The sequence below is a fragment of the Phascolarctos cinereus genome, unplaced genomic scaffold, assembly GCF_003287225.1.
Source record: "Phascolarctos cinereus isolate Bilbo 61053 unplaced genomic scaffold, phaCin_HiC Scaffold_9;HRSCAF=440, whole genome shotgun sequence".
Classification (NCBI taxonomy): domain Eukaryota; kingdom Metazoa; phylum Chordata; class Mammalia; order Diprotodontia; family Phascolarctidae; genus Phascolarctos; species Phascolarctos cinereus.
The window spans coordinates 30,935,933-30,952,881 of NW_027556402.1; the positions used below are offsets into that span (position 1 = coordinate 30,935,933).

Below are 16,949 nucleotides of genomic sequence, written 5' to 3' on the forward strand. Positions count from 1 at the left end.
TGGAAAATGCTGTCCACATCCAAAGAAAGAACTATAGAAGTCGAATCGGTATCACTTATTTTTACCTTCTGTTGAGTTTAGTTTCATCTTTCTGATGGTTCCTCCTATTGGTTCTAATTTTTACTTACAACTTCACTAATGTGAAAATATGTTTAATGGGTATGTAAATATAAAGCCTATATCAGATTGTGTGCTGTCTTGGGGAGGGTGGGGTGGAGGAAGGGGGAGAAAAATTTTCAACTCAAAAGCATATGGAAGTGATTGTTGATAAATCAAAATAAATTAATAAAATTTAAAAAAAAAGAAAATGAGAGGATGCAAAATGAAGAAAGTAGTGCTTTCAAAACATGCCCAATATATTAGAAATGATGATTCTATACAACATAAAACCAAACTTTTAAAGAAATTCTGAAGAATGTGAGACATATTACTTGTCAGACTTATGGATAAGTGAACAATTTATGAATAAATAAGAGATAGCAAAGTTAGGTGTAAAATGAATAATTTTAATTACATTAAATTAAAAAAAAGTTTTTGTACAAATAAAACAAATGTATCCAAGATCAAAAGAAAAGCAGAAAATTGGGAAAACATTTTATAGACTGTTTCTCAGACAAAAGGTCTCATCTGAAATATCTAAAGAATTTGTAAAATGTATAAGAATATGAGTCATTTCCCCATTAATAAATAGATCAAAGTATATGAACAGGCAGCTTATTATGAAGAAATCAAAACAATCTATAGTTTTACAAAAAATACTCTAAATAATTTTTGATTAAAGAAATCCAAATTAAAACAACCTTGGGATACCATTTTACGTCCATCAGATAGGCTAAAATGGTTCAAGGGGAAAGCAACAAATGTTTGAAGAGATGTGGGAAAATGGATTCATTGTTTGTGGAATTGTAAACTGATCCAACCATTTTGGAGAGTAATCTAGAATTATGCCCAAAGAGGTATTAAACTGCTTATACCCCTTGACCCAGCAATACCACCACTCCTACCAAAAATTTGACTAAGGAAAATTTCTCGATATTACAAAATTCTAGAAAACATTTTTTCCTTGAAAGAATAGGATGCTACAAGCTCCTGCTTTGATCAATAATTGCTATCTGCTTTTAGCCTTTTGCTTTAATATTTTTATTATATTCTATCTGGTTGTGGCTTTGCCAAGATAAGTCACCATCGCCTCAGGATAGCTTTAGAAATAGGATAAGAGTCTCAAGGGCTTTAATTACCCAAGTTAAATAAAAGTTACTTCTGCTTCTATTACTTGATGGGAATTTTAATTATCTTCCCAGACTATGGCTTCTTTACTTCCACTTCTTTCAAAGGATGATGGGAGTGAGATGCTTCAGAAGTTGCACCTTTCTGGAGCTAGTGTGTTCGTATTTATCATCTCCCTTTCAGGAGTTAAAGGACCATCGGAAGGCCATAGGTAGATGAGCCAATAAAGGAAGAGTGCTCTAAGGCCTAGTGTGCCTCATTAAAAATACAACAACAAAACCAGATTTCTCATTATCATTCCTTCTCTCAAATTCACAGAACAGTTGCAAGGCTCTGTACACAGTAGCTTTTAATTGATTGTGGAAAGTCTCTTGGTACTAATTTTTAGGTTTCCAGCACTATACAGAATAATGAAACTTACAGGAAAGCCAAAAATACCTGCCATATTATATCACTTCAACTAGAGAGATGGTGGGGAATTTCATTTTGGTATCAGCCATAGTTAGAGCTTTAGCTATAAGCTTAGCTTTATGTATCTGCTTTGTAACTAATGCTGTCCTGTCCTGAGAGGTCATAGGGTTTAATATACAGAAAGCTGCCCTCAGAGTCAGAAGATCTGGGTTCAAGGCTTGTCTGTGACTCATAGACTATGTAACTCTCGGAAAAGTAACTCACTCCTTCAGCGTCCACCAAAAATGCTCTAAAGTTTACATTTTTGATGCTCTGAATTTTTAGAGGAAGTTTCCTTATTGGAAACTCCATGAACCAATAAAATCACACAATAACTACCTTACATCATTTCTCAGTGTATTCACTGCTTTGACAAATGGACTATTTAGAGTCCCATTTTCAAAATGTCCAAATCCTTCAATTAGGAGGCATTTATCAATGCAAGCACACATATCCATGTATGCATGTGTGCACACACACACAAACACAGTACTTAAATGAGTATCACAAATATCTGACCTAGACCACGGATTCTATGTCATCTCTAATGCTCTATCTCCTACAGCTCCTCTAAAAGTAAGAATGGAGTTGAGCATTTTCCAGATACATCAAAACTATGCAAAGCATTCATTCTATCCACCTTTCACCTAAGAGATGTAGGAATAGATGCAATAAATATTTTAAAAATTACAATTACATTGTTCAGGGGCAATCAACTGCATTTCATCATCTTTCTTCAAGGCTTATTTACCCCCCTCCTATAAGAAAAGCAACATCAAAACAAGAATTTGGAATCTACCTTGACACTTAAAGAGACTACCAATAGTACCATGGATCATTTTTATTAATCTTTTTATTATAGGTGTTTTTGTTAGGAATGGAGTACCTTGGGTGGAAGATAAGGTAGATTTGTCACAAGAAAATGAGACTGTCTGCATTACAAACACATACTATTACATTTATTCTTGCTCTGCAGTTACAATATAGACATTATGTCAAGTGGCCTCAAACTACCTAGTGGAATAAATGATATTTCAACTTCCCTACTTTCCTTAGACATTCTTACCTTTGTTTTCTATTTAACTATACTGCTGCTGAAAAGAGAACCCTCAGTTAATCTATTAGCATTGGGGATAAAATAAAATGTCCAGTTAAAGCACCGTCTTTTACATGAAGCTTTTCCTGATCCCCTCAGCTATTAATGTCTTGTCTCCCAAATTACTTTTTACTTAATCTCTGTCTATCTATGTCTCTTTCCCTTTCTCTCTCTCTCTGTCAATATGTATATATGTACATATACACATATGTGTGTATTTTTTAAATTTATATTTCTCTTGTATGTATTTTTGTACTTGTTATCTCCCCCATTAGAATGAAAATCCATTGTAAGTGGAGATTGTTTCATTTTTTGTGCTTATATGCCCAGCCTCACAGTGCTTGGCTTTTTGATCAATCAATATTTATGAAGTGCCTACTATGTGACAGGCACTGCATGAAGCTCTGGGGATACCAAAAGAGGTTAAAGATGGTCCCTGCCCTCAACACTTAAACACACACACACATACTAGATAGATATAGATATAACAAACAAGCTATATACAGTATAAAAAGCAATAATTAACAGAGGGAAGACACTAGAATTAAATATTCATAAGTACTTAATGATTGATTTAGCATCACAGTATAAGGGTAGGGTTCCACTAATAACTGTATCCCATTAAAAGTAATTACATTTATTAGGTAAAGGCACTTCTTGACTGAGTAAATCAATTACAACTATATGGGAATAGGGCCAGTGGACCACCTTGAATCAGTCAAAGTCATTGCTCGAGAGATTTGGACAAGCCCTATGGAATTTGCATAAAAGGAAAGAATGGTGAGAAGAAGCTAGGTGGTCAGGCAAGTGGATAGAATTATTGATCAGAAGTCAGGAAGATCTGAGTTCAGATCCTACATTAGACATTAACTATGTGATCCTGAGCAAATCATTTAATAAATCTCAGACTATTTTCTCATCTGGAAAATAGTGATGATAGCAGCTACCTTAAAGAGTTGTTATGAGGACTGTGCAAATCCTAAAGTTGTCAATAAATGCTAATTATTGCTATTTCAAAAACAGATAGCAATTCTATGGGTCTGGAAATAGAAAGAAAGGAATCATGTAGAGCTCGCTCATGTAGCCCAGAGAAACCAGGAAAGGGACAGAAAAAAAAACTAGAAATGAGCAGAGAAGGAAGATATTAAAGAAGTCATCAGCTCAAAAAGTGTTTTGGAACAAAGGACTTGGGCTGATGTTACTGATGTACCCACCTACTAAAAGGCAAAGGGGACTCTTTAGTAAAGGTCAGCTCTTCCCCCAACTTCCTTTCCTGTTGCCTGTATTTCCACAATCACTATAATATAATCTTCTATTTCATTACTCATACATTTCCAGTAACTTGAATTTTGCCTCAACCACAAGAGTCCAGGGGTTCACTAGAGACTGATATAAATGCAAATTTAGGCCAAAAGCCCAACTTTTGCCTTAATGTTAGAAATTTTCCTAACTAGGAGCTGAGAGCAATTTCTAATTTTTGTCTAAAATAAACTGGCTAAAATTATACGGACATTGAGCCTGTTACATTGCCCCTAGAAATGACCTAATTATTGCAACAGGGGCTCTAAAGTAGAAGGATGAATAAAGGCTTAATATAGAAAATGGAAGTTGGGCTGAACTTTGAAATAAGCTAGGGATCCTAAGAGATGAAGGTGGGAAAGGATGTGGGCATGGAGGACAGTCATTTGTAATAAAATCCAAATTCTCTTTACAATGATTGCCACCCACTGCAAGTTTACTAATATATATCTTTGGGCTTAGTACTTTATAAAACTATGAGGAATATTATTATTACATTGCTGATTTCAGTTTTCTAGCTGTATCAACTTTATTCTTCCACCACAAAAAGAACAACCTAACATAGTAAAAATAATTATAAAATAATATAATTATATAAATATGTAGTTATATAAATAATACAATTAAAATAGTTAATATAGTAAAAATCTCTTCTTTGGTTTCCTTATCCTATTTAGTTGTCTTCCAAATCCTAAGTTATTGCTTAACTGATTGGTCTTTCAATTTGCGTTGTGTTGCACTGGCCTGAATGAAGAGGAGTCCATTTCTTAGGACTGAAATACCCTTCTTTCTTATTTTTCTACACATTAATTTCCTTCATTTTCTTGTTCTACTACAACTTTAATTATAATGAGCCATATATGATATCTTCTGCCTTTAGTTGACACTTTTTTCTACTTTTTAAAACATTATTTTTTAAACAAAATTCTGAGTTCCAAATTTACTCCCTCAGTCCCTTCCTGCCCTTACTTTGTCCCTAACATGGTAAGCAATTTGATATATTCAATCATATAAAATATATTTCTACATTAGTCATGTCATATAAGAAAACAAAAACAGAACAAAAGCAAAAACTATGAACAAAATTAAAAGTGAAAATGGTAAGCTTTGATCTACATTCAGACTCCACCAGCTCTTTCTCTGGATGTGAAAAGCATTTTCCATCACAAATCTTTCAGAACTGTGATTGACACAATTTGAGATTTGACTTAAGGAGATTAGTCTGTACCCAGACACCACAGAGGTTGTCTCCTATTCTGTCACCATTTAGTCTTCATCCTGAAATGCACATTTTCTTATCTAATGTTTATACTTTTATTTATTTCATTATTAACCTTATGGAAGGTCAACTTACCTGTTGAGCTACATCTCCTGGATCAGCCTCTTTGAGTGGGTGTTCAACCTCCTTTTCTGTTGTGTGATATATAATCTCTGTTGTAGTTTTAATGTTTCCATCACAGTAGACATTTACATTGACAGAGCCAGCAGGGAAATCTTAGAAAATACAAATAAGAATGAGGAACTGCATATAATTCACATCCCACATCTTTATGTAACTTGAAGAATAGATGCAAAGTTTGTGATCTATGCATAAAGATTTCACAGTAGTCTTAGCAGAAGCCTTTTAAAATTGGGTCTTTTACTTCAACACAAGCACTGGAGAGAAAATCCATACTTGTGACTCCTTCTAAAAACCTTAGGGAAACACAAGAGCACATTGTTTCAAATAAAAAAAATAGTAAAGCAGAATTCTTCCTCCTACTCATCAGCCCTCCCTTTTGGGATTGATAATCTATAGTCACCATTGTAATGCATCAGAATTCAGAAGGGGCTCAGTCATTCATCAGAAATTGTGCATTTGCTATCAATCTACTGAAATAAGCTTTCTTTAATTATAGGCAAGCTTCTTAAGATTGTCTTTGGAAGGGGCAATGGCAAATGAAATTTCAAAACTTACATTGCAGTTGCTTAGATTGAAAAGCTTTGAGGGGAGGTATCTTCAGGTCTGGTCCCTTAGCACGATTTACTGCATACTAACACCACACTAACCACATACTAACATACTTCTGCATGACCCAGGTGTGAAGCTCATTAGTGTAATACTGACTACATCATTTTTCTTACTAGATCACCCCAGAAGTGTTCAAGTTGCCTTAATATTTGAGATATCTCCATGAAAGAATAATAGTGGGCAGACATTTCAATGGAAAAGATACCAAGTGGCATTATTTTTAACAGAATTTGAAATCATCTTCATTTTTATGGAAAATACATCCACATCTCTGCACAGAGAGATTTACTAGCATCAGGTAAATGACTGTCTTGCAGATGCCAGTCTGGAAGGCAAATGAGTCAACAAAACATCTAAGCTGGTTTTAGTCACTTGATAAAGTTCTGGGCACATTCAAAAGCTCTTCCTGGCTAAGTATTAATCTTGCCTCTCTTCATAAGGGCATTAAAGACTCCTTTATAATATTCCTCTGGGAAATCTACAGGAACTCAGGGCAGTTCTGATTGTAAGGGAAGCAGTCCCTTTGAGGATCAAGCCTAAATATCTCTTTTCTCCTTTCAGAAGTGTTTATTACCCAGTCAGTCGAGTCAGTCAATATATAATGAACAGGCAAAGCAAGATGGCATTGACCATGGGGTGCTTTAGAGAAAATAAAAGGTTGTGATTTCTATTCTCAAGGAACAAACAACTTAATGGGGGGAGATAGAAGGAAATGTCAGAATTGAGACTTGTAAACATATGTAGCTACATTAAGCTGAACCCACAATCATAAGCAGGTTTGGAAGCAAGAATTCAATCTTTGATGAATCAATCAAGAAGTATTTATTAAGAACCTGTTATGTCCCAGGTACTTGCTTTAGAAGTGTAAAGACATTGTTTTGCAAAGACTAGAGAAAATGTATTAGAAATGGATGGGACAGCTTGGGAAAAATTGAAAAGGCAAGACAAAATGTCCCACTATTGGTTGGTAAAGCTGGTTTTCTTGATTTAAGTGGAGTGCTTGGGCTATGATGTTAAAGATTTGATGACATTTGTGAGAGGAAAAAAAAAGGGACCAGGATTCACCTAGAAAGTTATTGATTCATTTCCATCTCAACTCTTTAACAAACAACATTTTCTTGGCAATATGGTATATAGACATATCCCAACATTATAGACCTTGTCATTAGGAAAGTTTGGGGTAATGTTAAGATTAAATTGAAGACTTTGACAAAATATTATTTTAAAATGAACACCAGCAGTAATGGTTTTTCAACAAAAAATCCTCATTGAAATGATTTCTTTATACTGGAATGTTTTAATCTGTTAAGTGGCCATCATAAAATTAAGAGCCAAATTGCTGCATCTCCATAATGTCAATAACTATATAACCAAAGTATGCCAAACAGTAGAACTTTAGAATGACATAATTAATGATATTCTTGTGGTCATGGAGAGTAGAAAGATGTAAAATAGGGGAGGTAAAGGATGAGACTACTGAGGAAGTCACTATATGTTTCTCAGTTTCCTCATCTGCAAAATGGGGAGGAGATAGTCTAGATGCTTTCTAAGGCTCTTTCAAACTCTAAATCTTTGACATTTGATGCTATGATCTTTGATCCCCAGGGAAGCTAGTACACTCCCAGGGAAGGAGGATGATACAGGAGACATAGAAAAATGGTTTGGAAGACAGAGAGCCTGGCTTTCAGTCTGTCTAAGTCACTTTAATTATCTGGAACTCAGTTTTTTTTGACTATAAAACCAGGGAATTGAACTAGATGATCTCTAAGCTTCCTTTTAAGTTTAACACTTTATGATTGCATGGAATAACCCAATGTTCTCATGTGAGTCATTGTATTGTTTTCTATCTCCACAATTTTCTGTCTATCCTTGGCACACTGGAAAAGATAAGTAATTAAGCATAGAGAATCTAATCCAAAGAAATCCCCAAATAATTGGACATCCGATTGTTTAATCTCTAAAAGGTGATACATTTCTTTTCATGAATACAAAAAATTAAAAAGAGGTTTTTAAGCGTTTTGGAATTTCCATTGTCTGAGAAGCTGCCTCCATTGGAGTGGGGGAGAAGCAATTATATAGCCCAGTCCCATCTGGTGAACATTAATCTCTTTGCCTTGGGTTTCTATGGGAACTGATGTGGATCTGTTCTGTTTAGATACTTGGTTTTTGTATGTTCATCCTGAAATGAAGCTATGTGGCTTTAAAAATGTGAGTCATGCCTCAAATAATAGCATGAGTTTGCTCTTTATTAAGTATGCTTCCTCCAAATTATGAAATTCAGAAAGAATTTTTATGACTGAGTAAGACTGCTTTTTGAAAGAAATCAACAGAATCTCTGCATAGTTTAAACATAAAATGTGACTTGCCTGAAAATATATCTCATAATCTTTATCAACTCAATCCCATTCATCAAAAATTCATAAATTATCTACCATATGCAAGGGATTTTGCTGTGGATATAAAGACAAAAGACATAGACATCCCTGTCCTCAAGGAACTTATAATCTACTATGAACAGCTCATATACAGATAAGTGAATACAAGGTCATCTGAGGTAGGAGAAAGAGTTAACATTTAAAGAATTAGGGAAGGCTTCAAGAAAGAGAAAATACATGAGGTTAATAATAAGGACTTTGAACGGAGATGAGGAAAGACTGAATTCTAAGCAGAGGGGATGATTGTGTATAGGAATGTAGGTCAGAAATGGAATGAGCTAGTAATGCAGTTTTTCTAGAACACTGAGTATGATGAGAGTAATGTGAGAGAAAGTTGAAAAGGCAGATTGGAACTATGTTGTAGATGGACTTAAAAAGAGTGTTTCGTATTTTATCCTTGAGACAAAAGAGAAACATTGGAGGCTTCTGAGCAGGGGATTGTCATGGTCAAATCTATGCCTTAGGAAGATCATTTTCACAACAGTGTGGAGGAGGGAAGAGAGACATAAAGCACAGAAACTAAATAGAAAGCTATTTTAATAAGGAGGAAAGAGTTATGATGGTCTGACTTGAGATAATTGCTTTGAGTGGAGAAAAGGACAAACGTGAGAGATGTCACAAAAGCAATATTGGTAAGATGACAATTGATCAGCAATAGAAGACATAGCAAAGAATAACTCATAGGTTACAAACTCTTGTAGGTTTAAGGACTGAAAGAAATAAAGAAGTTTTGAGAAGAGATGGATTTAAGGGGAAAGACCATAATTTCCATTCTGGACATGTCAGTGAAACATCCAAGAAGAGTTAGCCGGAGGATTATTGGTGATATTGGTTTGGGGTTTAAGAGGAAGATTAGAGCTGAATATATAGATCTGGCAATCATGTGCATAGAAATGATAATACAATGTGCTAGATCTGATGAGGTTACCAAAGGAGTGTTAGGTGAGAAGACAAAGCTCAGGAAAGAAACTTGAGGCTTAGTGGGCAAAAGATAAATGATGAAATAGGATAAATTCTAAAAAGGAATAGCTGTAGGACACCCAGGAGAGAGAGGCATTATAGAAAACAATTAATAATTTTATCAAAGTGACAGGATATAATGTAAATAAACATAAATCATAGCACTCCTATACATCACAAACAAAACTCTGCAAGAAGAGATAGTAAAAATAATACTCCATTTAAAATAACTCCAGATAGTATAAAATACCTGGGAGTATACCTGCCAAAATAAATCCAGGAACTATATAAACTAAATTAGATAAAAAAAATTTTAAACATATAAAATCATGTTTAAATAATTGGAGAAATAGAAATTGTTTATGGGTAGGTGGGCCATTTTACCTAAACTAATGTACATATTCAATGCCAACCCAATTAAATTACCAATTTTTTTTTTGCTGAATTAGAAAAAAATAATAATATTCATTTAGAAAAACAAAAAAAAGTCAAGAATATCAAATAATGAAAAAAAAATGTAAAAGAAGGAGGTTTAGTAGTACCAGATCTTAAAGTATATTATAAGAAAGTTGTTATCAAAATTATCTGGTACTGGCTAAGAAACAGAAAGGTAGATCATGGAATAGAGTAGACATGCAATTTACAGCAGCAAATAAACAAAATAACCTTGTATTTGCCAAGTGTAAAGACTTAGAATTTTGAGATAAGAATTCATTATTTGGTAAAAAAAATATATTGGGAAAACTGGAAAGTAGCATAGCAGAAATTGGGCATAGACCAATATCTTACACCATTTACCAAGATAAAGTCAAAATGGATGCATGGCCTATATAGAGAGAGAAATTTAGAAGAACATGGAACATGTTACTTATCAGATTTATAGATAGGAGAACAATTTATGAATAAACAAGAGATAGAGAACAAAGCTAGGTACATAACGGATAATTTCAAATACATAAAATGTAAAAGTTTTTGGATCAATAAAACAAATGTAGCCAAGATCAGAAAGAAAGGAGATAATAGGGAAAAAATATAGACAGTTTATCAGATAAAGGTCCCATATCTCAAATATCTAAAGAACTTTCTCAAATCTATAAGAACATGAGTCATTCCTCAATTGATAAATGGTCAAAGGATATGAACAGGGAGTTTTCCACATTGTCTTCTATTTTTTCATTATTTTGGTTTTGTTTTACAATATCTTGCTATCTCATGAAATCACTAGCATTCATTTGCTCCATTCTAATTTTTAAGGAAGTATTTTCTTCAGTGAGCTTCCTGGACTTCTTTTTCCATTTGGCCAACTTTGCTTTTTAAGGCATTCTTCTCCTCATTGGCTTTTTGGACCTCTTTTGCCATTTGGGTTAGGCTATTTTCTAAGGTGTTATTTTCTTCAGTATTTTTGGGCCTCTTTTAGCAAGCTGTTGACTTTTTTTTTATGATTTTCTTGCATCACTCTCATTTCTCTTTCCAGTTTTTCCTCTACTTCTCTTACTTGCTTCTCAAAATCCTTTTTGAGCTCTTCCATGACCTGGGACTGATTCATATTTTTCTTAGAGGCTTTGGATGTAGGAGCTTTGACTTTTTTGTCTTCTCCTGGTTGTATGTTTTGATCTTCTTTGTCACTAAAGTAAGATTCTATAGTCTCACTCTTTTTGCACTGCTTGCTCATGATCCCAGCCAATTAAGTGAGTTATAAACTCTTTGTTAAGGTAGGGATCTGCTTCTAGTGTGGAGAATGTACTGTCCCAAGCTTCAGGGTTTTGTGCAGCTGTTTTCAGAGATACTTCTAGGGACCTGCAAATTTTCAGTTCTTCTAAGGTGCTTTGATCAAGGGTGAGGTATTTACTCCTTTCCTGGCCTGTGCTCTGGTCTATGAATGATTACAAGCACTCTTTTCTGCCTTGGAACTGTGAGGAGGATTTACTCTCTACTGCCACTACAAGCTCCACCATGCCAGCACTTCTCTTCACCCTAGGACCACCACCCAGAACTGTGACCCAGATCCAAGAGCGGGCAAAGCAAGAGAATCTTGCCTCAGCAAAGAGATCACTGCATTCCCCCTCTGATTAGCCACTCAATTCCCCCTCCATCTGTGGGCCAAGAGCTCCAGAAGCAGCCACAGCCCTGAGGCTGTGATGGGACCAGGGTTGGGACCAAGCTCCTCTCTCACCACAGTCATAGACCTTTCCTACTGACCTTCTAAGTTGTCTTTGGCTTTTGTGGATTGAGAAGTCTGGAAACTGCTACAGCTACCTGTGATTCAGTCCTCTGAGGTCTGCTCCAGGTTTGCTGAGGCCCCATCTTTGCCTGCGCACCAACACTGAACTTCGCTTCTCTCCCAGCCCGGCGAGATACACCTTTCTGATCAACCATCTAGGTTGTCTTGGGCTGGAAATTTGTTTCACTCTGTCTTTTTGTGGGTTCTGCTGCTCTAGACTTTGTTTAGAGCCATTTTTACAGGTATTTGGAGGGGTTTGGGAGAGAGCTCAAGAAAGTCAGTGCTTTTACTCCACCATCTTGGCCCCGCCCCAACAGGTAGTTTTCTGATGAAGAAATCAAAACAATTTATAACATATAAACATGCTGTAAATCATAATTTATTAAAGAAATGCAAATTAATAAACCTTAAGATATCATTTTACACCTACCAGATTGGCTAAAATGATAGAAGGGGAAAGTGACATTGATGGAGATGCAGAAAAATTGGGACACTAATTTGTTGTTGGTGGATTTATGAACTGATCCAACCATTTTGGAGAGCCATCTGGAATTATGCCCAAAGAGTTATTATCTACTGATCTACATATCTACTTATCTATCTATCTGTGTCTAATGGTAGCCTTCTCTAGGGTGGGGGAGGGGGAGAGGAAGGAGGGAAGAAAGAGAAAAAAAGAAATTTACATGATAATTTTGTTGTATATTTGAAAGGAATAGCAAGTATTGCATAGTAGATTTGCAATTTCATGTGAAATCATCTTTTTTATTGTACTATGTTATGGAAATGCTTGTTTTATTCCATAAATTAAAAAGGAATGGTGGAAAAAAAAACAACTTCTGTGAGGTCAAAGATATGAAGACCAATAAAAAAATCATTAAATTTAGCAGCCAAGATATTACTGATAACCTTGCGAAGAGCAGTTTTATTAGAACGTTAGGGTCAGAAGTCTAACTGTAAGAGGTTCAGAAGTGAGTATACAATGAAGACAGAAAAAAATAGGCAATCCCTTCTCAGACCTTGACAGTGAAAGTAAGGAGACATATGGCTACAGCTTGAGGAGATCACAGGGTCAAGAAGATGGTTTGGGGGATTATTTTTGAGGATTATTTTGTTGTTAGGATGGGGGAGACCTAGCCACGCTTGTAGACATTTAGGAAAGAGCTGAGGCAGAGAATTTGGAACTTAAAATTTAAAAGAATGTAATTGGGGAAAAATAAAATGTTAAGTAAATAAAAAATAAAGAAATTATCAGCATCAAAAATAAAAGAGATAAATTCCCAAACAATGATGAAATAAAATGAGCTATCAGAAAAAAAAAAAGGGAAGAGCTGGAGAGGAACTAAAGATGAGCTAGGGAAGTAGTGCCTGCTTTGGAAGGAGTCTCATCTCCACTGAGTTGAAGAATTCCAGTCGACTGAAAATTTAAAAATTGCATAAAACATGCCATAATGTCTCCATAAATTAATAATTAATGAATTAATTATGTGACTCTGGGCAACAGAAAATGAGCTTCTTGGCTCTTACTCACTGAAAACAACTGGAGATAGTCAAGTAACTGTGTCAGCAGGGTCCCTCCCTCCTTTTCTCCACACTTCAACACACAGCTTCTCTCATCTCCTTTTCCTTTTCTCTGGCCTCCAAAGAAGATCGGATAGGAGCATACATATAGAGTTGGAAGGGATCTGAGACACCCTCTCATCCAACTGTCTCATTTAACAGAAGAGGAAACCAGAGGGCTGAGGTCATTTGATGAAGATCATACAGTTAGTGATTGGCCAAGCAGCAATTTGAACCTCTATCTAGATGATATTAAATTTGTTTTGGTAGGTATTAAATCATTACTCATTAAATTCATACAATTAATATTTACTGAGCATGTCTTATATCCAATACATCATGCTAAACCCTGAGGGAGATAATCTCTTCCTGAAAGCTCATCCTCCTTCTAATCATCTTTTTGTCTTAGAGTCCACTCCTATTCAGTTCAGCTATCTCAAACTCACGTTAATAGAAACATGGCTTTCCTAGGAGGTCATCAGATCCCTTGAAACTTTTTCATTAGGAAGCTATTACTTCTTCCAATCCATGACTCTCACAAAGCCAATCAGAGGGATGGGAAAATTCTACTTTTCCAACTAATGTTTTTGAATCATATCTCTTTCACCATCCCTCAGGGTCATCTTCTCACTTAGGGTCCATGAAATCCTTCTTTCCATCTTGTTACTCCCATCTATGGACATATACAGAAGGTGAGAGCACAGGCATGAAACTGCAAAATTTTAGCACTGTCTTGTAAGAATTTATTACCAGCACTAAAGCTTAGAATGAGCTGAAGCTGCTCCCCTCTAAAAAAAAAAAAAGATAAAACCTTTGCTTGTAGTGGATAGGATGACGATGACTTGATTACTGTGGTTAAAAGGAAAAGGCAGATTAATTTTTCCATAGGACACTTCAGCCAGCAGCACAAAAGCTGCAAGGGAGTACAGGCCTTAGAATGCTTTGTAGAAAGGGGGAGGGACAGAAGGAGATTTCTCACCTTCCTAATTCAGACATGAAAAACAAACAAGGTTTTCAAACTTCAAATTTATAGAGATGCCAGTCTCATCTTTCCTTGTTTAGGACTGACACTAGGATATCAGAAGGAAAATTAAAGGATCTTCATGTTCTATACATAATAATTTTGGATCCTTCCCTGCCCCTAGGATGCTCACTACCCCCTCTTTATTGGTAATTTCTTTTCTCCTGGCTTTTGGATTTCCCCTACCACTTGCAGGGGGGCAGAAGGAGATTTCTCTCTCCCCTAATTCAGTCATGATTCCCAGCAGCACCTCAAAGAGAGATGCCTTATCCAGTAGTGAGTTCAAGGCTTTGTTGGTTCAAGAAAATTTGAGGCACTATTAAGGGAACAGAGATACACAGTCCAGACAGACCTGGATACAGTTTCTCAAGGGATAAAGTAGATTCAAGGAATGAGACTCCTTGTAGGAGGGAAGGAGGGCATGTGTAGGCTCACAACTAGCACTAGCAATAGAGATTAGAGGTGTGGAGAGGAGCAGGTTCTGGGAATTCAAGTGAGCAAATCGAGCATTAGAGAAACTATAGCCAACAGGAGCCAAGGAGAACCTTTGGATTCTATGCAGCGAGAAAAATTTCAGGCCCCACAGCACCAGATACTGTGAATTGCCTTTGCCAAACAGGTATCCTATATGTGTGCCTCATTACCACTATACAGTAAGTTTGATCCCACTCTACTCATGAATACTGTGTGTATTTGTGAGAGAGTGAGCCTAAATTTATGGAGGTAATGTTTTATAGTTACTATTCTTACTATAACTATTAATAAATACCTTTGCTAAGAGTTAGTTGTGTCTATTTACCAATTCTTTACATGAGGCATATTAATAGGGGCCCATGAGCTACAGTGTTAGTTCTGAAGGTGGACCTCTAAAACTTAACAGCTATCCTCTCAGGACCCAACATGAGTTCAAGGTAGGGAAGTATCTGGGCACGTGTGACAGGGGGAGCTACATAGGCTAAGTAATCTCCAATATTCTTCCAAAGCTGTTTGATCGTCCTTCTACTCTCCCCTTGGTATATCCATACAACATTCCCCACAGTTTGTTCAAAACCTCTTCTAATCTTTCTTCGACCCCACCCACATAATTAATACTTATAGCAGATGACTAAGCTTCCTACTTCACTAAGAATACTGAGACCATACAACATGAACTCTTTCAGCCTGCCCTTTTAACTTTTCAAATGTCTCAGCACTGTCATCCACTCTTTCCTACTTCCCTCTGGCTCTGGTTCTTTATTCTCCATCTGATCCCCTAGTTTAAGTGTTCTTCATCCCTTTTCATTTCTCATTCACTTCATTGAGACTCCAACTACCATCATGATGTAAACTATAGAGGGCGATGATCCCAAACAGATGAAATAGCCAAGGAGATAAGTGTTACCCACTATGATTAAAATATACCCACTGAAAAACAAGGCAGAATATATCAACTCTTAAAGGGAATTCAAACACCCCACTAATCCCAATATTGTAATAAATTCAATAACTTTAGCCTGGCATTTAATAGCTGAGCTATATTAAAAACACTATATTGAGATGGATCTATTTAACATCATTGGAGATGTTGGCTGTCACTTCACCACAGAAGCACAAAATAACGCAATATAATTTTCCATAAATGACAAGCCTTCATGTTTTCAAATCAATATTAGCAACAGCCTTCTGTGGTACAACCCAAACACAGGAAGCACCCGGCAGAACATCTTGAGGTTATGTAGAGAAGTGAAAGCACAATAAAATCACTGAAAAGAAAATTAGGTTTAAGGTTTATCATTTATTAAACTTCTCCTCGCCCAAAACAAACAAACCCGGCTCTTACCTAAAGCTTTCATACGCCTGACTGTCTTGCTCCAAAGAGGTGGTCGGGTTCTAACACACTTGCTGTCTGTAGCAAATTCAATTTCAATGTTGTCACCAATTATTTCATCTTTCAAAAGAATGAATATGTCACCAGGATTCTATGAAATAAAAAAAAAGTTATATCCCAATCAACTTTTGGCCAGATTTCACACTGTTCAACCACAGAAAGTATTAGTTAAAATGGTTATTAACAATGATTAGAAAAGCTCTTTCAATGAGTTCTCTTTGTTATCTTATTTGGAACATTTCAAGATGGCTACACTATAATGGGCAATACCTACATTCCTCTTCTGTGGGATCAAGAGAAATAAGGCTATGTGAAAATGTAACAAGCTGTAAAGCCCTGCACAAACAAAAGTTATCATTAAAGATATGAATTCTCCTCAAGTCTTGATAATCATGTGGATCAAATAGTTGTATCCACATATATATATTTAACATTTTAAGTTATTAACTTAACAAATATGAATAAAGAAAAATAATCAAACATATACAATAAGGAGAAATCCTACATAAATCCTTTGCATTTCATAAAATTAAAAAAAAAAGACAAACAAATAAATAAACAGAAAATATCTTTAACCTAACTTTTAAAGTCTAGGGTGCTTTTATTTTTGGTGTTGTTATGGAGGTGTATATGTGTAAGTGTACATATGCATACAATATTTGTATGTGTGTATGTGCATGTATATGTATGGCTGTGTCGCATGTTTATGTGCATGTATATACATATGTGGTATATACCTACAGGTATAGGCATACATACACACATATATGTATAAAATGTTTGTGTACATGTGTATGTGTATGTA

General features: G+C 35.6%; 1 protein-coding gene across 2 annotated transcripts in view; it reads right to left on the bottom strand.

Moving 5' to 3' along the window:
* BANK1 (B cell scaffold protein with ankyrin repeats 1) overlaps positions 1-16,949 on the bottom strand; it is a 393,852-nt gene that overhangs the window by 268,023 nt on the left and 108,880 nt on the right. For both annotated transcript variants that reach the window (XM_020988297.2, XM_078148555.1), the window contains exons 4-5: positions 16,097-16,235; positions 5,427-5,566 (exon numbers count right to left, since the gene is read on the bottom strand). In XM_020988297.2, the coding sequence (XP_020843956.1) occupies positions 5,427-5,566; positions 16,097-16,235 (279 nt within the window). The remainder of the gene's footprint in view (positions 1-5,426; positions 5,567-16,096; positions 16,236-16,949) is intronic.